The sequence below is a fragment of the Lachnellula hyalina genome (genome assembly GCF_007821495.1).
Source record: "Lachnellula hyalina strain CBS 185.66 chromosome Unknown contig00090, whole genome shotgun sequence".
NCBI lineage: Eukaryota > Fungi > Ascomycota > Leotiomycetes > Helotiales > Lachnaceae > Lachnellula > Lachnellula hyalina.
The window spans coordinates 15,395-42,812 of NW_022157204.1; the positions used below are offsets into that span (position 1 = coordinate 15,395).

The 27,418-nt window shown below is 47.9% G+C and overlaps 8 protein-coding genes across 8 annotated transcripts; 3 read left to right on the forward strand and 5 right to left on the reverse strand.

Annotated features, from left to right (window-relative positions):
• Positions 1–468: 468 nt before the first annotated feature.
• Positions 469–5,942, forward strand: LHYA1_G006317 (uncharacterized protein; the record flags this gene model as incomplete). The annotated part of the gene is made up of 3 exons (XM_031151257.1): positions 469–4,170; positions 4,219–5,711; positions 5,828–5,942. The coding sequence occupies 3 exons, from the start codon at positions 469–471 to the stop codon at positions 5,940–5,942; spliced, it is 5,310 nt and encodes a 1,769-aa protein (XP_031004403.1).
• Positions 5,943–7,837: 1,895 nt separating this feature from the next.
• GYP7 (GTPase-activating protein) lies at positions 7,838–10,587 on the reverse strand (the record flags this gene model as incomplete). Its single annotated transcript, XM_031151258.1, has 4 exons — positions 7,838–8,259; positions 8,329–8,937; positions 8,988–10,358; positions 10,419–10,587. The coding sequence occupies 4 exons, from the start codon at positions 10,585–10,587 to the stop codon at positions 7,838–7,840; spliced, it is 2,571 nt and encodes an 856-aa protein (XP_031004400.1).
• A 677-nt stretch (positions 10,588–11,264) lies between these two features.
• Positions 11,265–14,841, reverse strand: LHYA1_G006319 (uncharacterized protein; the record flags this gene model as incomplete). Its single annotated transcript, XM_031151259.1, has 4 exons — positions 11,265–11,297; positions 11,356–12,884; positions 12,950–14,456; positions 14,569–14,841. 4 exons carry the CDS (start codon positions 14,839–14,841, stop codon positions 11,265–11,267), a joined length of 3,342 nt encoding a protein of 1,113 aa, XP_031004401.1.
• A 2,256-nt stretch (positions 14,842–17,097) lies between these two features.
• Positions 17,098–19,246, reverse strand: CLPTM1 (Cleft lip and palate transmembrane protein; the record flags this gene model as incomplete). Its single annotated transcript, XM_031151260.1, has 4 exons — positions 17,098–17,813; positions 17,865–18,486; positions 18,534–19,121; positions 19,181–19,246. 4 exons carry the CDS (start codon positions 19,244–19,246, stop codon positions 17,098–17,100), a joined length of 1,992 nt encoding a protein of 663 aa, XP_031004391.1.
• Positions 19,247–19,819: 573 nt separating this feature from the next.
• FCK1 (Bifunctional cytokinin biosynthesis protein) lies at positions 19,820–20,935 on the forward strand (the record flags this gene model as incomplete). Its single annotated transcript, XM_031151261.1, has 4 exons — positions 19,820–19,985; positions 20,071–20,154; positions 20,271–20,508; positions 20,668–20,935. The coding sequence occupies 4 exons, from the start codon at positions 19,820–19,822 to the stop codon at positions 20,933–20,935; spliced, it is 756 nt and encodes a 251-aa protein (XP_031004390.1).
• Positions 20,936–21,321: 386 nt separating this feature from the next.
• LHYA1_G006322 (putative proteasome subunit alpha type-6) lies at positions 21,322–22,245 on the reverse strand (the record flags this gene model as incomplete). The annotated part of the gene is made up of 3 exons (XM_031151262.1): positions 21,322–21,960; positions 22,034–22,145; positions 22,208–22,245. 3 exons carry the CDS (start codon positions 22,243–22,245, stop codon positions 21,322–21,324), a joined length of 789 nt encoding a protein of 262 aa, XP_031004389.1.
• A 505-nt stretch (positions 22,246–22,750) lies between these two features.
• On the forward strand, positions 22,751–23,442 carry vps55 (Vacuolar protein sorting-associated protein; the record flags this gene model as incomplete). Its single annotated transcript, XM_031151263.1, has 3 exons — positions 22,751–22,789; positions 22,910–23,123; positions 23,309–23,442. The coding sequence occupies 3 exons, from the start codon at positions 22,751–22,753 to the stop codon at positions 23,440–23,442; spliced, it is 387 nt and encodes a 128-aa protein (XP_031004416.1).
• Positions 23,443–23,881: 439 nt separating this feature from the next.
• On the reverse strand, positions 23,882–26,500 carry ABZ1 (Aminodeoxychorismate synthase; the record flags this gene model as incomplete). The annotated part of the gene is made up of 2 exons (XM_031151264.1): positions 23,882–26,371; positions 26,435–26,500. 2 exons carry the CDS (start codon positions 26,498–26,500, stop codon positions 23,882–23,884), a joined length of 2,556 nt encoding a protein of 851 aa, XP_031004395.1.
• Between the last annotated feature and the right edge of the window lie 918 nt (positions 26,501–27,418).

Sequence of the window (27,418 nt, forward strand, 5' to 3'; positions counted from 1 at the left end):
CATTTGTACTAGATCCGGGGATTCTGAGCTTCTTAAGTCCGACTGTTGACCTTGCAAAGAGACTCGGGCTAGTACCAACACAATCTATATCTGCCTTGCACTGCACGCATTGGTGGTACTGTACTAGTACAGTAATAGGTCTTCTGCTTCAAGAGTATTTCTGCAACTTGACTGGATTATTATTCAACTAAACTCCCTGGATACTTCTAGTAGACTCTCGAAGTATTACCTAATACAAGATCCGCGTCTCAGGTTCAGCCTTCCCTTTCTGTCAGCCTCCCGCCACAACCACAAACTATTCTGGTGATTCACGGAGAACACAACACCCAACTCTTCGACTATACTTCCTCCGTCTGCGAGTCCTGCGATTTTCCTACGATGATACGACAGTCTTCGAAAACATACATACTTTGGTTGTAGAACAGGCTACATTATTTGATTTCCATTGGAGTAGTTGTACAATACAGGATGGATTTCACCAAGCTGAGGGCGGCTGCCCTGAAGGATGGAGACGACGAAGAGGCCGTCACGGTTAATACACGCGCCCTGATCGACAAGGTGCTTGCCAGATATTCCGGAGAATGGACAACTCTACGAGAGCTACTCCAAAATGCAGCAGATGCCCAAGCGACCAGAGTGGCCATCAAGTTCGAGACCTTGCCCTCCGCGAATGTTCCTCTGTCGAATACGACAAACCAGTCTGATATCCTGAAACACGTCCTGCTAAATCACACATTACGAAGACTGCTGGTCACGAACAATGGACAGGCGTTTGGGGCCAATGACTGGGCGAGGCTGAAGAGGATTGCGGAGGGAAATCCCGACGAAACCAAGATTGGAGCTTTTGGGGTGGGGTTCTACAGTGTCTTCGCAGATTGTGAGGAGCCCTTTGTCAGTTCGGGAAATGAAGCCATGGCATTTTACTGGAAGGGCAACTCGCTGTTTACCAGGCGACTGCAGCTCCCAGCTGAACAAGGGAATCCGGATACTAGCTTCGTTCTAGATTATCGAAACAATACAACCCCTATGCCGAATCTCCTTTCTATAGCCCAGTTCTTGGCAACAAGTTTGACGTTCGTGGCTTTGGAAAATATCGAGCTTTACGTGGACGACTGGAAGATCATATCCTTGAAGAAGAAGGCTTCGCCCAGTATCCCTGTGCCTATTGCTAGAGATGTTGAGACGACGACCAAAGAGGGCCTGATGAAGGTCACCAGTATGGATCGAGAGAGTGTACAAATGGATGCAATATTCATGAATGTTGTTGGATGGAAACCTGTAATGCCAGCATTACCCAAGGGGACCAGTTACGACAGTCCCTATGGGAACAACGACATGCCTTCTCTACGTTCTTTCTTCAGCAGGCTCACATCAAGCACAAGCCATGCTCAACTGAAGACAAAAGCAATGCGGGATGAAAAGGCCTTGCAGGATATTGTTTCGGAAACTCTCACTGACCTCACGACGGCAAACGTCTTCCTCCGAGTAATGACTGCTGTTGTCAAAACCTCAGTTAGTTCCTCATTTGCAAGCGAACTGGAACGAGCGACCAAGAAGCCACCTCCCAAAACCACAAAGCTTGCAATCCTCACATCTTCCTATGATGAGCAGGCTGCATCTTCTAAAGATGACAATGTGGCAGAGCTGGTAGATGTGTTCGCATCTGTTCTTCCAGCCAAGAAGCCTGGCGGTCGTATTTTTATCGGGTTTCCAACGCATCAGACCACTGGCGCAGGCATGCACTTATCGGCTCCCTCCGTCATTCCAACCGTTGAGCGAGAGTCGATCGATTTGAATGCGAGATGGGTCGTAACCTGGAATCGGGAGATGCTCCGAGTTGCTGGTATTATGGCTAGACTTGCTTTCTCGAACGAGATGGCAGATCTTTCCTTCAAGATAAAGCGTGCCACAGAAGCAGCTGGGCATGGAACCAAAGTCTCAAAGACTGAGATTGCCCAGTTTATGCCTGAAGCCCTTCATACGCTCAAAACATTTACTTTCGGGGAGTCAACGCCGAGTTCACAAGTATCGCAAATCATCGAGGAAGCTTTTTGGACAGCTTACAAGAAACCTTCTATTGAGATCTTCAGCACCCGGGGGATTTTGCCTACAACAAAGGTGCGTTTAGCTACAGAAGATCTCAGTGGTTTTGTCGAGGGCATTCCCGTAGTTCCAGATGCTTTAGTGGGCGGGCCATTCGTCACCAAGCTCAGAGACTTTGGTCTCGTCACAGAAATTACCATAGACGATGTCAAGCAAGAGCTGGGAGCGAAAGCTTTAACGAAAGAGCAACTGGTGCAATTTATCACATGGGCGGGTCGCAAAGCCGCAACAGGCGATATCAGCGGGCAGACAATCCACTCTCTTCTGGATGTTGCGGTTGCGATGACTGGAGATGTCGACGAACAAGGTGATGTTATTGCTTTGGGCAGCATTAAGAATTATCTCAGTGTCAACAAGATCCCGGCAGAAGTTCCTATTCCACCAAGCACCATTCCATTCCACTTTACCAAAGCGTCCCCTATACATGAGTTGCAAGCTCTAGGATGGGAACCTCTTGAGATCGTACCCTGGCTACGATTCCTCATTGAAACCAACGCCTCTAGGTCCGCCGATCAGAGCCTCACTAGCTCCGTACGATTTGCTGCCCAAATCCTCTTAATATTATCGAAAGCATGGGACGGATTGAGTGTAAGTTCCAAGGAGACAGTTGTGTCGGTTCTGAAACCCATGACAATTGTGCCGACGAAGTTCGGTATGAAGAAACCAGGGGAGGCTTTCTTCGCAAGCGTCAAGCTTTTTGATGATCTACCAATTGTCACTTCATGTCCAGGCGTGAAAGAAAAGTTCTTTGCCGCCATTGGTGTCCGAAAGACTGTTGATCTGGAAACGATCTTCAGCCGCTTGCTTACACCGATTGGGGAGTCTGAACAGGGTCAGCAAACGAATAAGACTCGGCATATGGAGTTGATTAAGTATCTCGCATCTGTACGGGAGGACATTCCACCTGATGATCTGAAGAGGTTGCGGGAGACTCCCATTTGTCCCGCCGAAGCTGGTCCTAAAGGTCTTGAGCCTACCCAAGGGACTTCCAGACTGTACAAGATATCGGAACTCTTTGAGCCAAAGGATGCCCTGCGAGAATTACGATTACCGATACTGCAGTGGCCGGGGCCACCAGGGAGTTACCGGCAAGGCAGTGTGGAAGGTCGATTTCTGTCTACTCTGGGCATCAGGGCATTTCCTTCTGTCTCTGAGTTGATTGGCATGATGGATTCTGATGATCCTGTGCTCAGAGTCAAGTCTATGAATTACTTCATTTCAAATCATCATATCAACCGCTATGCAAACTTCGACATCAGCTCCTCGGAAAGACGATTCTTACCATTGCAGGGTGATCCGGCCCGCCTTGTCAGTCCAGCAGAATGTTTTACAAACGAGCGATGTGCTGTTCTCGGCTTCAATATACTGATCAGAGAACTACATGTCCATGCAAATAAATTTGGAGTTGCTATGGACCCTCCAATTACTGAGTGCGTCAATAGACTCATCGCAAAGCCACCCCAAACCAAGCGTGAAGGATCAACACTTTTCGGTTATTTTTCTAGCCGTCTTGGTGAGATTGGCCAGAACAATGTTGCAAAGATAGCCGACTCTCGCATTGTACCGGTTACTTCGCGGCAATCAGCACCAAATGGTTTTCCGAGTGAGAAGATCGGAAAGCAATCCGACATACAGCACTTGGCGCCGAGACAGTGCTATCTGGGTAGCTCGTCATCTACTTATGGCGAAATATTTGATTTTGTTGATTTCGGAAATGATGCCAATACTTTCCTCCTGAAGTGTGGCTCGAAGCATGAACCCACCAAGCTTGAGTTAGCGGGCATTGTATCTAGGGAGCCAGCGCGTTTACTCGGTATCATGAAAAGTCCCGAAAAATACATGGGTCTCCTGAGGTCGCTGGCCGATGACCTCCCGCAACTGAAACGAGATAAGCTTTTGTTCAAACAGTTGAGGCAATCGAAGTTCCTCATTGGGTCAAAAGAAATCCCCGGAACTAAAGAAAATCAGGAGCAGAACGGTTCTGAAGATGACGACTTGGACCTTGATGATGGGGAAGATGCTCCCATGAAACAGTGGCAATTAGCATTACCGAGTCAAATCGTAGTTGTAAGTACTTGATCCCTGTCTTTCAACTACCTTGCTTACCACACACAGATCGATGATTATATTAGCTATCGATTATTCAAAGGGTCGTTAATATGCGCTCCTGAAGACGACAAACTTGAAGAATTTTATCTTGCACTGGGTGCGTCTACTCTTCATAGTCTTGTTGAAGAAGACCTCCGTCTCGGTCAAACCTACGAAAAGCAGGCATCCGCTATTAAGCTTCGTAGCCACGTCCTCGAGCGCTCAAAACTCTTCTTGCATGAAATTGACCAGAAGGAGATCAAGCATGACAGCCGCTGGCTCGACAAGAATCTCAGTGTTCAAGTTGTTAGCTCCATTCAGTTGAGGAGATCGCTTCGTGGCCATAATTTGTCCCATACGGAGAAACGTTCCGCAGCTTGCACACACGAACGACATCAGAGCTATACTTTACTTGTAACACCAGGCAATCATGATGTATTCCAGATAAGTCAAGCGATTTGTAAGATCCTTCTGGACCGTCCAAGTCAGCAAGCATGCATGTCATTCGAGACTTTTCTGAAGCTGAACTTGTATGAGTTACGATCTCGTGGTTACAATGTCGAACGAATCTTGAGAGCCAAAGCTGCTGAGCAGAGGATCGCGGAAGAAGAACGTCGGAAGCAACTGGAGACAGAGCAACAAGCGCTTAAGGACCAGCAAGAGCAATGGTCCCAAGAAAATGAACTCGCATTGACCAATACTACTAAAGAGTCCCGCCGCAAGTCCAAGATGCCTTCTATGCCTGGTTCATTTGGGTCGGATTCTCCTGAAAATTCTCCGGCCCCGAAATCGCCTCCTAAACAGAAATCACGTGGCATGTTCGCAGGTCTCAGTCGTCGTTTAGGCCTCGACAATAGCGGAGAAGCTCATGATCAACTCCAAAACCTCCTCGGCGGTAGCGGTCCTTCCTCTTCCCACGATCACGAGCACGAGCACGAGCAGCAGACAGACAACCCACCCACCTACGAGCAAGCCAACAAGTCCTCCGGCGGGAAGTCCGCAACAGAAAAAGTCTCTTCTCCCGCCGCCGTACAGCAGAACCTCCTAAACGCAATCCAATCTTCCCGCGCCCACGACTCCTCGACGCTCTTCTCGCCCCCCTCGAAGCAAGTAATCAAAGAACAGGCCTCCTACTGCGACGAAACCCCGTCCCAAAACATAACCTTTCTCACAGACGCCTCCAACGGCACCCGAATCTTCGTCTCCAAGACCCTCTCCGTCTCCCACACGGAATTCATCTCCTCACACTCTTCATCCCTCAACAGCTTCGCTTCCCTGCTCCACGAAGTCGCAGACGTGTATACGCTGCCGCGCAAAGCTGTTCATATCTTCTACGACGAAAGCGGTGGCACGATTGCGTTTAATGCGAGTGGGAGTATTTTCTTTAACTTTAGGTTTTGGTTGCAGCTGCATGATGGGAAGGATCGCGTGGCGGGTGCGGCGTATTGGTGGATTGTTTGCGCGCATGAGTTGGCGCATAATTTGGTGAAGGAACACTCGGCGGATCATAGTTTTTATACGTAAGTTTCGTCTTCTCCCTTTCCCCCGCGTTCGGTCTTCTGGTGATGTGTTTGGGGTGGAAGGAAATGGGAATGTTAGGGATTCGATGCGATGAGATTGTGGCTAACGAGAGTAGTGAGATGTTGGTAGCGAATTACTTTCCCAAGATGATGAGTAAAGCTGCTTCTTTTCCGCAGAAACATACACGTGCGCCATCGGCAGCGAAAGAGCAGAGGAGTTTAATGGATTGATTGATTAGAAAGGGTTGTGTAGCTTGCATTGGGTAGATAGATGGAGTTTGGTGTTAACTGCATTGGACTGGGAGCGTTGCATCATATTGCGTAGCATGGAATTGTTAAGCGCCTGCACGGGAGAATGATAGTTAAGGTACATAGGGTGGGTTGTAGATAGACTGTTTTGGGGAATAGGGATTCCTACCTAGGTAGGATCAATAGATGTGGAAATGCATATATCGCTAACAATGATTTGGCTGGCTTATCTCTTTTGATGGCTCAAGGAAGTAAGTGGGTGGTGAATGGACTTAGATGGTCATATACTAATCAATAAATTAGCCTTTATCCTTGAATGGCATGTTAAACTTGATAAGGAGGTTTAGTTGGCAGTTTTTGATATTAAGAAGCAAGCTAAAGTATTACAGGGTAAAACACATGACAGTCTTCGACGTTCCGTAAGTCTTCCACTATAAAGAGCTCTTGACCCGTTCCTCTCAACGGACCTTTACTCACTGCCTGCCTCATCCATAACCTCAAATACCCAAATCCACACCACATTTCCATCGCACCCAAAAAGCCTAGCTGTCACAGGCCAGTGACATGCTGCAGCATCACGTTCCGGGAGCACGTGCCTCCACCTTCCGGTATTCCGACCCCTATGTGAATACAGGCGGTGTACGAGTAATGACTATTCCCTTGCCGACCTTATGTGAATTCAGTCAGGGTCACAACTCACACCTATTCCCGCTACCTGCCTGTGTGAATTAGTTAGTATAAGAAGGGATGGCCTCCCCTCCCTTCTTCCCTCCTTAGTATGGTATTCTCGTCTTTGAAGAGCTTATTACTAGCATTCTTCCTTCCACCTCCTTTGACCTCTCTTTGGTTCCTTATTGCGAGCTGTGACACTAGCCACTGCAGAAAACCGACACTTCATTCAATATGCCACCTAAGCAATCCGACCAAACCAGCGCCGCCGCGGCCGAAACGCAACCTAAAGACAAGAGCCAAGCGCAGTGGTTCAAGGACGGTGGCCATAAGAGCCATTATCATTTTGACATGTCGTATGGCGTTAAGCCGGGCGACGATGAAGGACATGAGGAGATGAAGGCCGCGGTGAAGACGATGCGGGAGCATGAACAGACGGCGTGGGAGGCTGAACATAGGAAGAAGTGAACGTACGTGATAGGAAGAGATTGAGTGAGTAATTCAGTAATACTCACTCCCTGTAAATCGGAAGTGGAATGTGAATTTCAAATGCTAATACTGTGTCAGGATTCAATCACATGGACCCACGTGGACACTTCGGTTCGCTTTCCGAATAGTGTTCACGTTATGTATTTAAAGGGTTTTCACTCTAAACTTCTTAGATCTCTAGAGTAGCTTGTAGCTTGTCGAAATACTACGAGTTGTGACTCCCTATCATTTTGATCCTTACATGCTGTTATATTTCTTAAGAGGGAAATATAGAGGTTTTATTACATGTCGCTGCAATAGTAGTAGAAGTGGAAGGGGGGGGGGGGGGGGGGATCAGCTACATGCACTATGAATATGTGGCCGGCTTATTTATGCTATTAACTAATAAACTACTTGCTCCCTCTCCGCCTCCCAGCTACTACTACTACCTATGGCTCTGTGGATACGGAAATACGAGCACTCTATCGCTTTTGAACTTTTGCCACAAGTGTATTCATCTGCGACCTAGTACTTGGCTTATTGATAAAGACTGAATACGCTGCTTCAAATTGTAAAAAGAAAGACCGCGTGTCTATTGGTACGCGTTTAATCTTCTAACAAACAAAGCTACCTCGCTCCGTATTCTTATGATATTCCTATGTTATGCCTAATTCCATCCATCCCTACATCCCTAATCCCGAAATCCCAAGTCCAAGAACTCCCAACTAGTACTCGCTCACTCATCTCTTCAAACTACTCAACCCCTCCCCCTCCTTCCTAACAACCTTCCTTGGCAGAACCTCCACCTTGCGACTTAACAACTCCCTCAACTCCGGAGAGATAATCTTTGGTCTCTGGTCCTCCAACTCCCCACTCTGTCGGCCTTTGCCTTTATCTGCTCCTTGCGCTTGGGTTGAACTTTGGCCTAGGGAGCTAGAATTGGTACCGCTTGCAGATACTGTGTCAACGGAGGACGTGTTGGCATTGGCCGTGGATGAACTAGGGGAGGTGGGTTTGGTAGTCGAGATGCGTTGGCGGATTTTAGGGGCTGGGAAATTGGATTTTTTGTCAATTGCCTCGACGGTGCGTTGGAAACGGCGGAAGAGCGCTTCGGCTCTGATGAGAGTCGACTCTAGATCTATCGTTGCGGAAAGTTCGTTGACTATTTCGCACCTCGTTAGCATATATGTCACGTGGCATGACAAACAGGGGAAACTAAAGGGGAGCTTACCATATTTCAGCACTTCGTCGAAATGTTTCAGATGCTCCATAATAACATCCCGATGCTTTTCTAGTATCGCCAGCGCAATAAACAGATGGAAGTTGCTTGACATATAATCCGTCCACAGTACCTCCCACAAATGTAGGATATCTAGCCACTGAAACTCGCGCTTGAACCAAACAAGAAGCATCCGGAAGAAGAAAAAGAAGTTTGTGGAATCGGCGCTCTGTAGGTGAAGGTAGAGCTTCGGGTCCATGAGCTGCACAAGGTGGTCTAGGGTAAGAAGCTGTTTTCGCATTCCGGATTGATCCCGAAGGAAGTTCCGTTCCATACGGTCCATGAAGTGCTGGAAGCCCCAGAAAGCTATGGCATCATCTTGTGTGACAGCGTAAATGGGGGCGAGAAGATCAGACATGCCTTGAACGTATCCCAGGTCGCGGTTGTATTCATTATAAGTGAGCAGCATATCTTTCATCTGTTCGAGATGGACGTTGGTCCCTACATCGGCGAAAGGAGAGGATGGATCTGGATGAGGGGTATCTTCGCCCGCGAAGAGTGGAATTGCGCGATCTGTGCGGTGAACGTCTTTCTCTGTTCCGTAGACCCCAAGGAATGGGACTTGTTAGCTATACTGCAAGTAACGTAAAGGGGGATTCAATATCACAAACCTATTCTTCCCTTTTGCTCGCGCCACCATTCACCTTCTTCTCCTTCTCCACCAAGGTCTATCAGTCGATCCCACCAAGCTCCTTTCAACTTTACGTATTCATCCCGGAGGCTGGCCAATTCTGCTTTTCGCTCATCGGCCGAGGAATCCCACTCGTAGATCCCGAGAAGAAAAAGCCATGCCTCTTTACGAACACCGTCTTCGGCATCAAGACCACCATGAAAGATCCTCTCCTTCACCTCATCAGCCGTAACTTGAAGTCGGCCAGTTCTTTGGTCAAAGTAGCTGTTCCACTCCTTCATCGTGACCGTCTTCCTCAGCTCCTTCAGACTTAGCCCTGCAATTTCAGTATCCAGTAGCTCGAACTCTCCCACATCTGTCTCCTCCATCTCCAAAACGTCTCTTGCGGTCCAGATTCGTTGGTTCCTATCTCGTTCACTTTGTTCCGCGATACCCATTGCCCACCTGGCCAAATAAATCCTGGCACTGTCGAATTCATCCTGCAATGTCTGAACCTCGGGATTTTTTAACAATCTTCTAACTTGCGGGGGAATCTTCGGATTATCGATCACAGAATCTGCTGTCCGTCTCGTGAATGTCGTAACCTTACTAAACTTCTCCATCAAATTCCACCCCGTCTCCTTTACAAATTTCATCACAGGATCCATACTCGCATCTCTTCTCAAACCAGACCCAGATCCAGACCCAGCCGCACCCCCAACAGCAGCCCCGCTGCTACTCGGCCGCCTGACCACAGCGGCCGTAACAGGCTTGCCACCAAAAGCCTCTTTATCTTCCATACTCGGCTCCACAAGGTAAATGTTTGGCTCCGCGCCACTTTTTTCTATAGCAACGTATCGCCGCAGCCACCTGAGCACCTCATCCCCTCCCCAAAACATCTCCCCATTAGCTCCGAACGGATCAAAGCTCTCCCTCGTCCTCTTCTTCTTCTGCAACATTGTACTTTGGCATTCCGAGTCATGGAAGAACAGGGCGGGGAAGCTGTCACCTGCCCGGGTATTTATGATCACACTACCAAACCACCATCCCAAGCTCGGCGGCCGCACCAGCAGGCTGTAGATTGCGGAGACTGGTATAGCGAACGCATAGTGCCCGATGGAGGAAGAATGGGCTGTGGTTGTGGGTGGTGGAGGGACGAGGTATGATTGCTTTGGGGGAGAGTCGCCTTCGGAGAGATCTACTTTGACATAGGTGTTGAGGGCATCGCCCAGGGAGGATTCGGGGAGCCAGGCTAGAAGAAGGGAAGAGGCTGCTTTCGCGCGGGCCGAGGAAGAGGAGGAGGATGAGGGACGGGAGGATGGTGGTGGTTTTTGTTGTAGGAGGGCAATGTACCCGGGGATGTTGTCTTTGGCTGAGGGAGTGGGGTGGATATAGACCTGGGAATGTTAGGTGGCGCCGCAAAGGGATTTACGCAAGGTGGCTTGGCTTGCCTTGCTCTTTGAGTATAGAAGCTTCACCCCTCGACCAGTAGCTGTATGTGTGATGGTATTGTAATCGCCTTCCTCGTCGTCGCTCAAGGCATAAAACGAGTTGGACGGCGATGCTGCTCGTGGTGGTGCGGGGTCCGAAGACGACGTCATTGTAACTATTTGGATGGCTGTCTGTGTCGTCGCAACAGAATATCCTAGATGCTCTAGTCAACGAGCTGTAAAGGGGGCATTCAGATCATGTTTCGTCTTGTTCTTGTTGTATAGGGAGTTGTGTTATGTAGAGAGGTCGTCGTTCCCATGACGCGGTTGGCTCATTCCATGCTTGCGCGGCGGGGCAGGAGGCAAACCCTCGTGACTCCAGGCAACGACAAACTAATTCTTCACCTTTTTCAGAACTTTTTGGGCTGCGGTTTTGGTTTTCATATTGTTATAGTTCGTATCTCGTTCCATCTGTAATGCTACTCAGACTTTTTAAACTGATTATAGCTGTGGTATATTAGTCAAGTCTTGGCCAACTGTGCCCGTTACCGCCGTGTACTTCTTCTCCTGTCCTCCAGTTCATTTAATGCCATTCTCAACTTTACAATGCACTCACCCACTCCGTACGTCGTTTTTCATTTAGCCCGGAAAATAGAGGACCTTCTATTTACAAACCTAGTCACAGTTGTATGTCCTTCCAAGGCCCTTATTATGGACGTTCATATAAACAAAGAATAATCTGAAACCTAGACAAGGCCGATACAGATTAACTCCCAATAAAACACTGGCGATCATCCAGGTGCCGGTACTTCTGCTCAAGGACCGGATATATAGAGCTCCAAAACAGATCAGCACGTCCAGTAGCAATCCATCTGTCGAGTCTATTTCAGTCAGCATATATTGTGAATCTCCAATCCAATATGATTGCAATAAACTTACAGGTTCAAATTGGTTCGCCCCCAATGAAAGTATACCCTCCAAAAAGTCCTTAAAATCGCCATTGTTCCAACCGCCCACTTTGCAATACGGAGGTTTCGACTCGTCGTTCTCTGTACTATCCCATGTCGTAGTCCCCACCCTTATGCTAACAATCCATGCCTGCCAATTTGGCACTTGTACAGGAGGCGCTGGGATTCTCGGTCGAAGCTTGTTGCTGCTAGACGTCCGTCGGGTAAAGTCGATGCTAATATCTTCTGCGAGTTTGGAGTCGGTTGAAGAGATGTTGGATGTGCCGCCCCATTTTATGTCGTAGCTTTTACTGGTGAGTAGTGTGTCCCCGCCGTCGGTGATGTTTAGCTGCACGTATAGGGGCTGTGTGTTGTCCTTAGATACTTCGAAGATGTGGAGGTTGCAGGTACCCGTCTGGTATGGAGCTGCTATGGTTGTGGCTGTTGAAACTGGCTTAGCTGTTGTTTTGACGGACTCGACCGCAGTTGTTGTGACTGACTTAGGAGAGCCAGTGCTGACAGCGATGTATGTTGAGGTGATTTGGCAGGTATAAGTGGTGGAGGAATCTGAACCAACTATGCTCCCAATCCCAGCCGTCCAGTCATCGTTACACGCACATCCGATTGTAGCAGGGACATCGACTGTCATGCCGGACTGAGTGGTTTTAAGAGCTGTGTAACTGGATAAGCTGCAAGAGGTTATGACGTTCGCTGATGTTGTGCTATGGACCGAGGCAAGAATGGTTGTGTGGCTAGATGATGAGGTAGAACTACCGGGTTTCGATTGTACTGTTGATTTAGAATCCGTGGAATTTATGGCACTACTAGTTGTTGATTGTTCTTTCGATGTAGGGACTGTAGATTCTGTACTACTATGATCTGTTGTGGACTTTGACGCACTTTTCGAACTAGAGGACGAGACAATCTTTGCCGCCGAACTCGTGCTATTATCCGAACCAAACAATAAGAGCGTCTTTGAAGCAGAACGTGTACTTCTGGTGCTGCTACTTTCACCCGAAGACCAAGTAATGTAAGCATCGGTCGTATTAGCCATTGCCTCGGAGAGCATCTTCTGCTGCATGTCGTACCAAGATTCACGCCTGGCGAAATCATAAATAGGTGTTGCAGTAACACCTGCGGCGGTACTCGTTGAGGAGCTACTTAGGGAAACTGTGCAGGCAGTTGCAGTTGAACATGAGACTGTAATGGTAGAAATATTTGCTGTGCTCGCGCCGGCGGGGGTAAACATCGAATACGAGAGCTCACAGGCGCTCATTGTCTGCGTGGAGCAAGATCTACTGGCATGAGTAGTACTGGAGGGAATAGACGAAACGGTCCGTAAAGGGCTACCCGATTTGGCCTCTGAAGTCGCAGATGAGGGGGAATCGGTTGGCTGGCTAGTAGGCTCTACAGTGTCAAAAGTAGGATCTCCAGCCGCATCTAACGTAATTGGCGGCATATTTGATGAAAACCCCACAGGAGGTTTAACTCCTTGGGTTGGAGGGGGCAGTATACCAGGGCCTGATTATATATTAGCTTCATGTTATAAATCTAGGTAATCCATGTATTAAGATTTGCCGATATACCTGTAACGTCGGGAATGACAACGCCAAAGCCTCCACCGCCTCCATTACCGGGAGGACAAAACCAACAATGAGCAATGGGGATGATTGGCCACCCATGAGAGTCGTGGGTTGCGGATGATACTCCAGTGGTTGTAGTTGGCGTCGCCTTGTCCCAGTGATATACAAGAAGTGCTTCGGTTGAGCTTGAGGTATATGAAGTGAACCTAGATGGAGAGGCTTGCGTGCTTCTTCCGGATGGTGACGTAGTCGTTCTATTTGGTTCTGTTGCACTATAAAAAGACTTGGAAGAGGACATAGGGCTGGAATAAGACTCTGATAATAAGCCACCCGTGATAGATGTTGCGTTTTTAGAAGCTCTATCACTTAACAAAGTCGTGAGGGAGCTTGAAGAGTGGATGCTGAAAATCGAGGGGCTCTTTGTAGCAATGGTAGGAAGAACAGTATGCGAGACAGACCCTGACAGGTCAGTAAAGGAAGAATTATGCTTGTCTCCTTCTGACGACGATGAGAAACTGCTACTCGAGGCTGGTTCAGAGAGAGTAGACAACGTATGGCCACGAGCAGAGGAAGTAGATATGAAGCTTAGAGCAGACCCAGCAATCGTACTTGATAACGAGATGCTCTCGGACGAATCATGTCCTCGAGTAGCAGTGCTGAATGTGGTAGAGTTACTCCTTGATGTCAAGTTGGAAGAACTAATAGAGTCGCTGCTGTTGCGGGCTATGGTCGAATTCATTGCCCGGGGCCCAAATAGGTTGTCGCCGTGAGAGAGGTCTCGTTTCGAGCGCCTTGAGCCTCCAGCAAGGATTTGTATTGATCCATCCTCCATGGGTCGTTGAGCTTGCACGCCATTCTTCGGAACGATCATTCTACTAGCCAAACCAAAGAAGGCATAGTTCTCAGCATTACGCGTACCGTCATCCTCAGCCACGACATATGCATTGTTCCAACCATACGAATTCGATCCATCAGCGTCAACGGTTGCCCCCTTCGAAATGGCATGTGTCAATTCATGAAGCAAGGTAAAATCGAACGTCGATAAGAAATCCATAGCAGGATATCCGCTGGGAGGATCGTAAATGTACTTTGCCCAATTCATAGCCAGGGCAGCAGTGGAACCTTGCCCTCCCAAGGTATTGCTCTCATGCAGATTTATCTCGGCTAGGAAGCCAGGGCACAATTGCAGCGTGGAAGGCAAAGGGATCCCCACCTCAGACGGGGCCAGTACGAAAGCTTGCGTGAGCTTATCACTATAAGGGAGCATATACTTGCAGTTAAAGTAAGCATTTCCAAAAGGCCAGTCGATCCCTAGGGTCATATCGCAGATGCGGTCAGGGGCGGGCGCTCTACAGTTGTAGCCCTCATCAAAACGCGTAAAATCACAATGGATGATGAGATCGTCGACGGTGAGGGATGTATAGTCATATCGAAGAGTTGTTACATCTGGTTCACCATTGTTTTTATTGTATTTCAGGACCGCGTCGAATACGTTTTTAATGGTTGCCCACTACAACATATTATTAGTATTTTGTTTCTTGGAAAGAATAAAGGAGCTGCGACGAAAGATGATTCACTCTCTAAATAAAACGCAATCAAGGAGAAACAAAAGGTTCGCTTACCTTGGCATTAGTCGGAACTATCTTGCCATTTGTCATTGCATCGGCGAACGTGAAGCCAAAGAGGTCTCTCTGGGCCTGCAATACGTCTCCACCACCATCATTTGAAGTCTCAACAGTATTCAAAGTATCTGCCCCCGCTTGAGCGAGATCAAATGCTCCTTTCATGCCCGCGACCACGATATCTTTATACGCGCCACATGAGGGATCTAGAATATAGGCATAGCTTGGGGCGAAAGAGACGAAAAGAACGACGAGAGTACTGGTGAGCTTCATATTCAAAGAACAGCTTAAGGAGCGAACCTGCAGTTTGTAAGCTGCTCAAAACCCAAAGCCCAAAAACAAATGTGACAGAAAATCAAGAAATGAAGAAAGATGCCAGGGTATGGGACAAAATGAAGAGTTTCTGTATTAAGCGGGACCACGTGAGTATCCCCCAACAGAAAACCGAAGGCGATTGCCATAGTACCTATACCAAGTAGTCTGGGGCTCAAACTATACAGGATTCGGGAGCAGCATAAATGCGGCTTTCGTAGAGATCCTTTAGGTAGGTAAAGCTTGTTCTAGCGTACCGAGTCCAAGGTTTTGTTCTAATATACGATATTAGGGCCATCCTGCAGGAATTATCATTCCCATAGTATTGCCGCAAAGGGCAATCCGCTACGAGCAGAATCTTTTTCGAGCCCTTCATTATTCTATACTTCGTACTCCTTAGAATGAAGGTTGATGAGAAATCCTTCTCCATTCCCCACATCCAGAAGATAATAATAGTCCGATGGGTTCTTTTGCCCCGCATTATCTGGCGAAGGAATGTTTACTGTAGAATGCTTCCAGGCCCAGGTCCACAATTCCCAGTATTAGCTTAGGTTTCAGTGGGGTTTACCGGACGCTTGAGGGACTTACCGACAGGCGTATAGGATGTGATGTGCACAGTGCACTATATAACAAAATAAGTGGAGATTTGGTAGCAATGATACAATCAAGGTCGAGAGTAGAGCACTGTTCTTAATCAAAATGGCTATAGAAAAATTGTACTTAATGATCCATAAGAAGGCACTAGCCCAATGAATAGGCCATTAGAAAGGAAGGGATTGATAAAGAACGAAGAATTTGGAAATCAACGGAGATTTGTGATTTGAAAGAGTGCAAACCACATGAGCTGTAAGTTTGAGGATCGAGGTCAAGGTTTCCTTCCTGACTAAGCTACTAAGATACCCACGTGATATTCTCTAGAAACGGTATTGACTCCTGAAATATGGAAAAATGAGAAATAATATCGGTATCGTATAGCGAATACGTATATATAGATGCCCTAACAAGTACACCATAGCATAGCCATAAGTGATTAACCCTCGAAAGGGTAAAAAGCCCCGAACTATATATGAAGCAAGCGAGACCCGCATTTGACCCATAGAAGCCCGCGCTACTATTTACTTCGTAACTATTCCGTTAAGAAGACCAAGGCAAGGGGCTTGCCTTGCTTTGGTGCATTTACCATCTTTCTTTCGTTTACCACCTTTCTTTACCCCCCACCCCCTGCTATAGAATTCTTGGCGGATTAGCTACGCCTGTGACGAAGTACTTCGAAGTAACATGCGAGCCATTTTGCGGGGCAAGTTAATTAAGTGTACCGACCCTTCTGAGGTCGGGCTACTTATAGGGGGTTTATCGGAAGTGTCCCCCTCCCCTTGCATATATAGAGCTTACAGCGTAAGCCTCCATGTGCTTCTCGGCGATCTTTCTCCCTTGACTTGTTTCGAGTTTAATCCTACGAGATATACGACAAGATATGAAGTACGTACCGCACCTGCCTTAATTTCACTTTAGTTAGAGGTGGCCCGTGCACAAAGGACTACGTCGAATCTATATTTAGGAACCTGGTGAACCTCCCCTACCAGTTCTCATCTTTTTAAAGTCTTTATTCCTTTTCCCTAATTTCGACGGTTCTGATATCGAATTATAGGCGCAAAAGACACTATTTCTCTACTAAATGTGATTTCAAGTTTGTTTATCTTGCGTTTCATTTCAATCTGAATGTTTTCATGCGTGCTTGTAATGTCTTGCAATCAAGCATAATTTGTGCGAAAACCTAAATTTACAAATTCAAAATCCCTACACAAAATACCAAGCTCTAGACAAGTTCCTACCTCCCTCCGCTAGACAGGATAGGAAGATTATTATTGTTCCCCTGGATCATATAATATGATACAAGGGCCTAGATGCATGGATATGTGTTTGCGTTAATTGCGGGGATATTAGTTGATTGGAATTGAGATATTTAGTGGGAATTGGAAGGTCAAATATGATTCATGTGCATTTGTGAGTGTACTTGAAGGAAGCTTAATACTTGTTTATAGTGAGGTGGTGTACTAGCTGTATTATACACAGGCTTCCTAATTACGTAGGTATATTGACCTGTTACCCAAATACTAGTACTAGTGACTAACTACTTAAGCTCGCCCATATAAAACAGACATGAAGGAACTAATTAGCGATTTATTCAGAGTAGCCAATCTATAACTTATACCCACACTACTTCCTCTTATTCGCCCCAGTTTTCTTAGCATGTCCTGACGTCTTAGCAGTCGTCTCATCCGCGCCCTCATCCCCAACACTCACACTAGCATCCGCGCCCGCAATACTCTTCAACGGCGCATTAGCAATCTTATCCTCGACCTGCTCCTCATCTCCTCCCTGGCCAAATTCATTGACTCTCGTGTAATCAACCTTGTATTTCCAACTCTGGTACAGATACACAAAGAAGATAAGATCGTCTCTTAGAGTTGCCAGGCGGTGCAGGGTGGGCATCTTGATCGTGAAAGCGAAGAGGTCGTCGATGAACGTGTTGAGAAATTTGTACGTCATGGCTTTGGCTGGCAGATGCGCTACACTCTTGAGACGGTAGTTGATGTAGAGACTGGGTACCATCATAAGGAATCCATACGCGTAGACACTGCCGACGAGTGTGGTGATTACGAACGAATACCAGGATTTATGCGTGTCGTAGTAGAGAGAGTAACCTGCGTAAGCGAAGAGCAAAGGCACGGCTATCATGTAGAGGTATTTGAAAGCCACGGCGTCGTATTCCTTGGTCTTCTCCTCCGTTTCTGATAGGACGTGTTTGTCTTCAAAGGCGATGCGGTAGGGGATGATAGAATCAGCGGGACGGATGCGCACGTTTACTACGGTGGTGATCTTCCAGAATTCAAGGAGGATTCCCATTCCTTGGCTGAAGAGGATCATCCAACCTATTTCATAAGTTAGACTATTGTAGTTTCAGAAAAGAAAGGGAGACGTACTGGTATTCTCGTTATTGTCTAATAAGTAGAGGAAGATGACGGCTTGCATAAAGACGTTTCCAAGGATGGAACGGACTGAGATACCGACGTTGTTTTTCTTGTTGCGATAATGGCTGATGTCTGACTTGAAAGCCAGCATTTCAAAGAGCATATGAAATACACTAACGACCACGGTGGTACCCAAAAGAATAGGGTTGGTGTCGAGAAGGACCTCCTTGATCATCTCAAACTCGCTACCATCTCCTCCACCTGGGCTAGAGATACCTTGAGCAGCATTCCTGGCAGTCTGCTTAGCACCTTCATCCATGCTGGAAAGGATGCTGAACTTCCAGTTTGCGAAATTATTCAAGTCGATGTGAAGAGGGAGTTTTGTGACGGTTGAATTCAAAGTCGTCATGTGAGTTTTGAGTTGCCAGAAAGAATTAACAAAAACAATTGGATAATACCAGGCATTCTGGCCAGTTGCGTCTCTTGCTCCAGTCGCCTCCATCTGTAAGTATTGTCTGACAGCTGGTTGAAGAGTTGGATATTGCATCACTCCAGAATCTGGAATGAAAGATATAGTGAAGTTGGGATGGTAATGAGAGTTGATAATGGGTCCAGTAGGGACTTCTTCCACTTCCTGTTTCGTGTTAGCCGTATTCCAGTGCAACCAAATATCATAATTACCTCTTCAACATCATCACTTGCGGCAAGAAGATTCTTCGTCTTCTTAACCTTCTTCTGGGCAATATACTGTGTCAAAGGATAAACAAAATGATATGCCTGACTAGGATCATATCCAGCAGTTGTCGGATCTAATTTGCTCCCGGAAATCCCAATATAGAAATGTGCCCAAAGCGTTCCATTATTCTTTACTTCATTCGGTACCGTGAATTCCGTATCAATAACCCTATTCTCCTTGTAGTCTCCAAACCTGAACCCTATCTCCTCAACCACTCTTCTGTCCTTGGGTGTTTTAGCTACCGGCTCGGACACAAAGGTGGGAGAAACGACAATCGTGATATCCAATGGGATGTCTAATGGCCACATGGGCGCAATACGTTGGGGAATAGGGTTGTAATTCGCGCCTTCATCTAACGTGTCGGGACGCGCGTGGAAGGGTGGGATTTCGCCGGTGTTCGCAGGGACAGAGATGACTTGGCCGGATTGATCCGTCACAGTGGTGGTTTCGGGCTTCTTATTCATGAATTGGTTCATGACAAATTGCATACCGAAGAAGATGGCCAGGCCTTGGGCAGCAGACCTGAGCATTGGCTATTGGAGTATTTAGTATTCCTGCTTATTGTGTATTGTCTGAGAGTTGCAGAACTTACGCTCATAGCACTCTGTTCTCCTTGTGCACCTGCAGCCGCAGCTGGGGGAGCTGTAGGAGGAGGCATGTTGACTTGAGATATCTTTCCCTTTGGATCTAAAGATGGGAAGGGAAGTGGAAGAGAGAGGTTGTGTTGATCTTGCCATTGCAGCTAGAGTGCATTTGGAAGGGGTGGTGGTGTCAATTTACTTTGTGCCATATGTCACCGCCTTATACGAGTATCCCTCCCCTCGGTCCACCCACCATTGAGATCCGACGATAAGCGTCATATGATAACAATATGACCACGACCTTATGACTCGGTCGGTACAACTTCATATATACATCTAAATTCGAGAATCACACATAGTCAGACAACATACAGTCTTTACAGCTGAATACATCTCCTGTTTATTCACTTGATCTATGTCCCAGTCATCTTGTTTCATCTTCTAATTCACACATCAAGTCCGACTGATCGCCCTTGATTTACAATACGCCGCCACTCCCTACGTCAGAAAGCAATATATTGAATCCAAAGACGACTATTTAAACAAACCTCTTAGACCTGTTGGCTTTCCCACAACACTCCTCGACTTCTTCATCTACAACTACATCTCAACACTAATTCCGAAACCATTCATCAATCAAACCTCACACGATGGTATTGAACGGCACATCCCCCGTTTCCCCAACCATGAACGCAGAGTCCTCAACCCCAAGCCTTTCAAACCTACCCAAAGACACCCTTTCTCCTCCAGCAGCAGCAGGAGCACCAGTCAAGATCTGCGTTTTCTGCGGTTCATCTCCTGGAAAATCACCAGCCCGTAAGCTTTTCAATCCCACCCCGCTTCACCCCACCTCGGAGCTGAAGTCCTGGTACTGTCCTGCCTGCTAACACTTAATCCACAGATATGGAAGCTGCGCGCGCCCTGGCTCAAGTAATGGCTCGTAATAACATCCAGCTAGTGTACGGCGGCGGAACAGTTGGTCTCAGTAAGCCCTCCCTTTATTTCCCACTACCCCCTTTCTCCCCCTTAAATCTCACCCTCCAACTCCTATCCCTTTTCAAGAAAAAAAGAAAAATCTACCTCTTACTAACTCCACCACAGTGGGCGAAGTAGCCCGCACCCTCGTCTCCCTCTCCGGCCCAGAATCCGTGCACGGCATTATCCCCACAGCGCTCGTCCAGTACGAGGCCGGCCCCAACTCGGCCACGGAGAGCAGTGATCTACCAGCGTATGCTACGTATGGGAAGACAACGGTGGTGAATAGTATGCATCAGCGGAAGGAAATGATGGTGAAGGAGATTGTTGATGCGGGGGCTGGGAGTGGGTTTGTTGCTTTGAGGTGAGTTGAGATTCGTTGCTTATTCTTTTCCATTTTCCTTTTATATATACACAGAGAGGGGCACTAGCCTGTGGACTTATCTCTTCCTTTCCTTTCCTTTCCCTCCCATTTATTTTCAATTGTACTGCATCACATCAAACACGCACTAATCCTCCCTAGCGGCGGCTACGGCACCCTCGAAGAGCTAATGGAAGTAGTAACGTGGAACCAACTCGGGATCCACGAGCGGGGTGTCTGCGTGCTGAACATCGAAGGGTACTGGGACGGGCTCCTGCACTGGGTAGAGGGTAGTGTGGATGCCGGGTTCGTGGGATTGAAGAATCGGAACATTATCGGTGAGGCGAAGAATGGGGAGGAGGCGGTGGAGGTTTTGAAGGTGTATGTGCCCGATGAGGGGCGCTTTAAGTTGAAGTGGGGGAATGAGTAGTGCGTGGGTGGAATGAGGGGTAGATGGGGAAATGAACGAAGGAAAGTGTTTTGGCGTATGAGTATGGGATGGATAGATGGAATCGCAAATTGATAGACAGAAAGTGGGATGGATAGATGGAATCGCAAATTGATAGACAGAAAGTGGGATGGATGGCGCTGGCTGGTGGAATATGCATTGCAGGTAGTTTGATCGACGAATGTTTCGCATCAAGCGGAAATTTATAAAAAAAAATATATATATAAAAACGGAAAAGAAAGGGGTCCACAAAATCAACCTTGAATTAAGGCTCTATCTGATATCAGCAAGTCTTTTGCTCATGTAATCCGGTAATTTTACAAGTCATATCCCTCCCCATCCAGTCGAGATCCCAGAAAAGCTCACATCTACGAATCAACCTCCATCCCTTCATCTTCACCTTCACCCTCCTTCTCCTCGGCCCCCTCAGCCACAAGATCAACCCACTGCTTAACCTCCTGCCCATCAAAAAGCTTGAACCCCTCTAGACCCTTCCCCCCCTTTCCCAACCCCACAACACCCACACTACAATTCTCGACCGTCAACTCCTTATCCTGCGCCAAACTCTCCTTCAACGCCTTCAGCCCATGCACCACCAACTCCTCCCTGCCACAGGCCCCAAACTTCTCCAAATTCCTCTCCAAATACGTGCGTGCCATCTGGCTCCTCGCGCCAATCGCACACGCCGCCATCTCCTGCGTCATGCCCGACGGTTGGAACTCGAATAGATGCGGACCCGTCTCGTCGACGCCCGCGACCAGCAGCCCGACGCCGTAGGGCCGCTTGCCGTAGTGCTGCGTGTTTGTCTGAGCGCGGTCGCCGATCGATGATACGAGGCGCTCGACGGGGATGGCGCGGCCGTAGGTTAGGCGCGAGGATAGCGATTGCTGCTTCATGAAGTTGGAGAGAACGCGGGCGTCGGAGGCGAGGCCGGCGAGTGCTAGGCCGAGATGCTCGTCGATGGCGATGACCTTTTTTTGGTACGAGGAGAGTTCTTCGGCGTTGCGCTGGAGGAAGGGGGGTTGTGTTAGAGATGTGTGGTGAAGGAGAGGGAAAAAGAGGGAAGAGGGAGATATGTACCTTTAAAGCAACAAGCACAGCATGCGTCTTGCTTACTATTCCCACAACTACACTTCCCTGCTTCACAGCCTCCGATGCATACTCGACCTGGAATATTCGACCCTGCGGCGAGCTTCAAGCCGTCAGTTATAATCCCTTGCACTCCACAAGACAGCACGGCTTCGAGCTACTCACAAAGTAACGGAATCGTTGTCGTAGTTATTTCTGAACATCTTGCCTCTTCTGCTGCAGCTTCAGCTAGCTGCGTGTGTATTTGTAAAATTGGATTAAGGGATCGTGGATCGTGGAGTCGTGGTTTGCGTTGGAGGGAGGGAGATTGAATGGTGTGGGTGTATTTGTATGCAGTTGAGGCAGACGCGATGATGAAGCTCTAAGGTAAAGTAAACGCATCGTGGTTGCTTTTGGTTGCCGTACCGTAGATGGCAGGGCAGGGGCAGGGGTCCTCCGCTTTCAGCCTCATTATCAAGGCAAAGCTAGCTGTAACTGCGATCCGATGCGACAACGTCAAGTCGACTATCAACATTACGCGACTCACTCTCCAACTTCACAGCACACCGGCGCATCCATCACGACGCTCGATACAGTCGAAGTCCACTTTGACTTTGAAGTTAAAGCTGGGGATAGAGTCAAAAACAGACAGCGCAAATATCTGGCCTTGCGATAAGAGGCTGGACTCACACACCACCCAACCTGCCTTTCAAACTCCCCTCCCTCACCATGGCCGCCGGTCTCAAAACAATCATTTCCCTCTCCTTCGTATGTCCCCCTATCACCATCTCTTTCTACCCTCCCTCTTCCTTTTCCTCCTCCTCCCCCTCCCCCTCCTCCTTCCCTACCCCTCCTCCACCTTCAAACTCAATCTAACTCCCCTTCCAGGTCCTAGCCATAGGCTTCCTCCTCGTAATCCTCTCCTGCGCGCTCTTCAAACAATACCTACCCCTACTCGTCGTCGCCACCTACGTACTCGCTCCCCTACCCAACTGGATCTGCGGGCGCTGTGCCAATCCGGATGATTTCGTGGAGAGTGCGGGGAATGCGGTGGTGGATTTCGGGAGGTTCTGTACGGGGTTTTTGGTGTTGATGGGTATTGGTATATTTGCCTTTTTCTTTTGCTTTGCTTTTGTTTTTGGAGTTACTGGGTATGCATGTGGATGTGGATGTGAAAGCGATTTTATGATTTTGGTTTCATTTGATGGAATGTATGCCTTGGGTTGCGAACAAAGTCGACTCGGATGCGCATCAAGATAAACCGCAAGCTAACATTAGGTGAAACAGCATTACCAGTCGTTCTCGCACACTCAATGCTTATAACGTATACGGCCATGGTAATGTCTATTATCGGCGGAGTGCTCATCTACGGCACCATCATCAGCTTCGGCATGTTTTTCCAAGAAGAGCAGGAATTCTAGGGTATTGATAGTAAACAGTGGAGTGAGGATAGGATGGACATGAATATGAATATGGATGAGAGCAGGCGCGGGGAAATGCAAATGGAAATGGCGAGGGTTTCCTTGTACGCTTGTACAAGTGTAGTATATATATCAAGCAAGGAAGCACGCAAGCAAGCATATTTGGGATATAACTCAGACTTTGATTCCTTCGGGCGCATAAAATTTTATTTATCTATTTGTTTGTTTTTTTGGATTGAAAGGATGGGATGTTGTAAAGCGCATGCATATTTCTATCTATATATATGGGTATCGTTGAGTGAGGAGTCTTCCATCTATCCAACGCCAGCCCAAATACCCAGCCATGTTAAATCAAATACGTTGAGTATTTGCCTGCCCGCCCGCCCGCCTGCCTCCCAAACACCATACATGATACATCTACCCCAAGACTTGCGCCCCCTTATATTCCCAAACCAAAAACTCCCAAGGTCCCATTCAACTTCGTCTGCATCTCCTCCCTCTCCCCCAACGGTGTACTCAACGCCGTAACCGCGCCCCCAGCACCAATATGCCATTTCTCCATAATTTGCTCTTCCTCCCCTTCCGCAGAAGGAGAAGTGAAATCGTCATCGTCCCAGCGATACATACTCCGAATCGTAACGCTGAAATCCCCCCTCCCGCCTACATCCATATACCCCACGACACCCGAGTACAGACTCCTCTCCCTGCCCCCCTCAACCGCCTGCAAGATCTCACAGCTCCGCTTCTTCGGCGCACCGGTCATGCTGCCAGGGGGTAGAGAAGCAGCGAGGACATCAAGTCCCGTATACCGTGTGCGTTTCGCCTGGTCTGCTTCTGCGACATTCATGTGTCTGGAAAGCGGAGAGGGGATTTGTCCTTGCACGACGGTGATCATTTGGAACACACTCGCGTACTCCTCCACCACCATCAAGCGCGGCACGGTTACGTTCCCACTCCCGCACACGCCGTGCAAGTCGTGTCGTACGAGGTCGACGATCATGAGGTTCTCTGCCTTTTCCTTGGGGACGTCGAGGAGGGCGCGCGCGTGGGAGAGGGTGGTGACGCTGGGGCTTTTGCGTACGGTGCCTTTCATGGGTCGGAGTTCGCATTTGCCTGCCTCAGTCCAGGAGAGGAAGCGTTCGGGGGACGAAGACACGAGGGTAAGGGGACCAAGGCGAATGTAGGATGCGAAGGGGGCAGGTTGGCGGGTGCGCAGAGAGGTATAAAGATCCCAGGAAGCACCGTAGGGTCTGGTAATTGTTGTTTGGTCTGTGAGGCAGAGCTCGTAGGAATCGCCGCTTCGGATTGATTCTTGGCAGTCGCGGACTTTGGATTCATACTCGGAATCTAGAGGTGTGATGATGTATGGGCCTGATTTTGATGTGTTTGTTGTGCTCGGTGGTTTTAAGGGATGGCGATAAGAAGTGTTCGCTATTCGCATGGCCATGTCGTACATCCATTGTTCCACCTGAGCTTGGGCAGCTGTTGGGGCTAGCTGTTGGATATAGATGCAGTTTTTAACATGGTCAATAACCACGCTGCGGGTAACCCAAGCAAAGCACAGATCTGGGCGAGAAGTGGGGTGGTTCTTTCGTCCTTGAGCTTGTACATCGATACGCTCCAAGCCAAGCTCGTATGTCGTGTATCCCATGAAGCCGCCCCAAAACGGAGAGTCTTTGTTCCCATCTTGTATCTTGCGCTTATCCAAGTATTGGGCCAGGAACGACCAGACCCCGCCAAATTGTCTCAAATCAGTGATATATTTGTCAGCCGCGGCATCAGCAGGATAAATGGCAGATATTTGGTTGCTTCCAGTAGTATATTCGAATCTCAGACTGTCCTTAATATCAAGAGCAATGATACTATATCTTCCACGGACATCTGCTGTTCCAACTGCTTTTTCATATGCGTTGGAAGATTCTAGGAGAATGATTTGTTCCACTTCATAGCCAAGGGATTCGACTATCTCAGCAACGGGTGTATTCTCTGGTAAATCCACAGTTCGCGAGGAATATATGTTACCCACGCCACTACTATGTTCATACGGGGCCGTGTGGAAGTCTTCTCCGACTGGGAAGCCCGCAGAGCCATTGAGCATCGGGCGAAAACTTTCGAACCGACTCAGCAAGCTATCCCGAGTGGCAAAGTTCCCTTGAAGGGGCCCTCCAGTTTGGATACGTGGTTGACGCAGTGTGCGATTGTAATGCAGCGCGACCTTGAACCAATTGATGATTACCTTCCTACTCTCCTCATTGGTGCATATCGACTCCGGATGATATTGCAGCGCCCAAAATGGCCTTGTCCTATGCTGTACAGCAACCAGGACTCTGGCATCTCTGACTCCAGAATCGCTCTCTTCGGAAAGATCGCTCTCAACCCAGGCCAGCGGAAGAAGATCCGGGCACTGTTTCGTAGACTTCCACTTCTCAGCACCCCACGAACTTTCCGGTATCAAGTCCTGCCCAATGTCTGCGCAAAGGCTCTGGTACAGCGTAGCGTAGATGTCTCCAACACCTTCAAATATCGAACCTATATTCCTCTTCTCGTCTTCCCCAGCATGATTAACCCTCCTAATCATCCCATGCTGCGGACCCTTCAACCTCCTAACCACCCCACCAAACTGCAGACACAAACTCTGGAACCCCAGACATATCCCCAGAACCGGCACCCCGGTTTTCCAAATCCTTTTCATGACCCCCACATCTGCCTCCCTCCCAGGATGCCCCGGACCCGGTCCACATACCACTGCAGCATAATGACTCAACTCTTCATATAACGCTTCGTCTGTAGCGAGGGCGGGGTTGTCGATTTTAACGGTGCGGACGGAGGCACTGAGGCTTGTTTCGAGGAGCGAGATGATGTTATTGGAGAAGCTGTCGTAGGCGTCGATGAAGAGGATTAGCGGTTTTGGGATTAGCATTGCCACGTACTGCGAGTTGGTTGGATATGAGGTCTCATGTGAATGGAATGGTTTCGAGTAAAATTTATTTACCAGGACGAGGGAAGCGGTCTGTTCGGGCAGAATTTCTAGTTCCGGACTAGTGCGGGGTACCTCCATGTACCTAGGTACAAGTAAAAGGGGGGCAGATCTGCAGACATACATTCCCCCTTTCCAAGAGCCCGACCGATATATATTCGACCTTTCTAACTGAGAGAGAATACAACTTGGTCCCAGGAAAGAATGGCAAATGCTTCATTTCAAACATCTCAACATCCGGCGCCAGGGACTCCCATCTTTGTCGCATGCCTCTTGCAAGCATCCTATTAACTACGCTTCATTAACCCCGAGCATATAATTAATATGCTTATTCTTTCGAAAGTATATCCAATCTCTGGATCAATTTCAAACTTGGGCATCGCGCGCCTGGGGTACTACCCTTAGGATCTACGGGTAAATACCTGACCCGTAAAGAATATAGTAGACGAGTACAGTACTAACCAACTTATAATGCATAAACCGAGATTTAGCGAGAACGCCATTTCCCCCCCCCCCATTATAAATGTCTCTATTCCTAGACTAATAATTATCCAAATCAAGTGATTCTTGGTGTTTTAGAATTGCTAGAGTCATAGCTTTCTAGGGAACTAAAATTTATTAAGTTGTGTTAATTTTTAAGTCTAATATTCAGTATGCCACCTATCTGCCGCAATAACTGCCTCAATTCTGCTCTCTATGCTCTCCCACAATTTCCTAAATAATTCATCAGGTAAATAGTCCCAGGCTGCTTATAATGCGCTCTTAAGCTATTGCCTTGCATGCTCTGATTCGCTCTTTTCCCTAGCTATCTCAGGAAACATCTCATAGACCTTCTTCTTTAGGTGCCACTAGTAATGCTTAATTGGGTTCAAATCTGGGGAGTATGGCGGCTAATCCTCTAATATATTAATCCCCCGCAGTTCAAACCACTCCTTTACTTTGCCTGTAGTATGAATTAAAGCATTATCTTGCATAAAATCGTATTTATTACTATTCCGA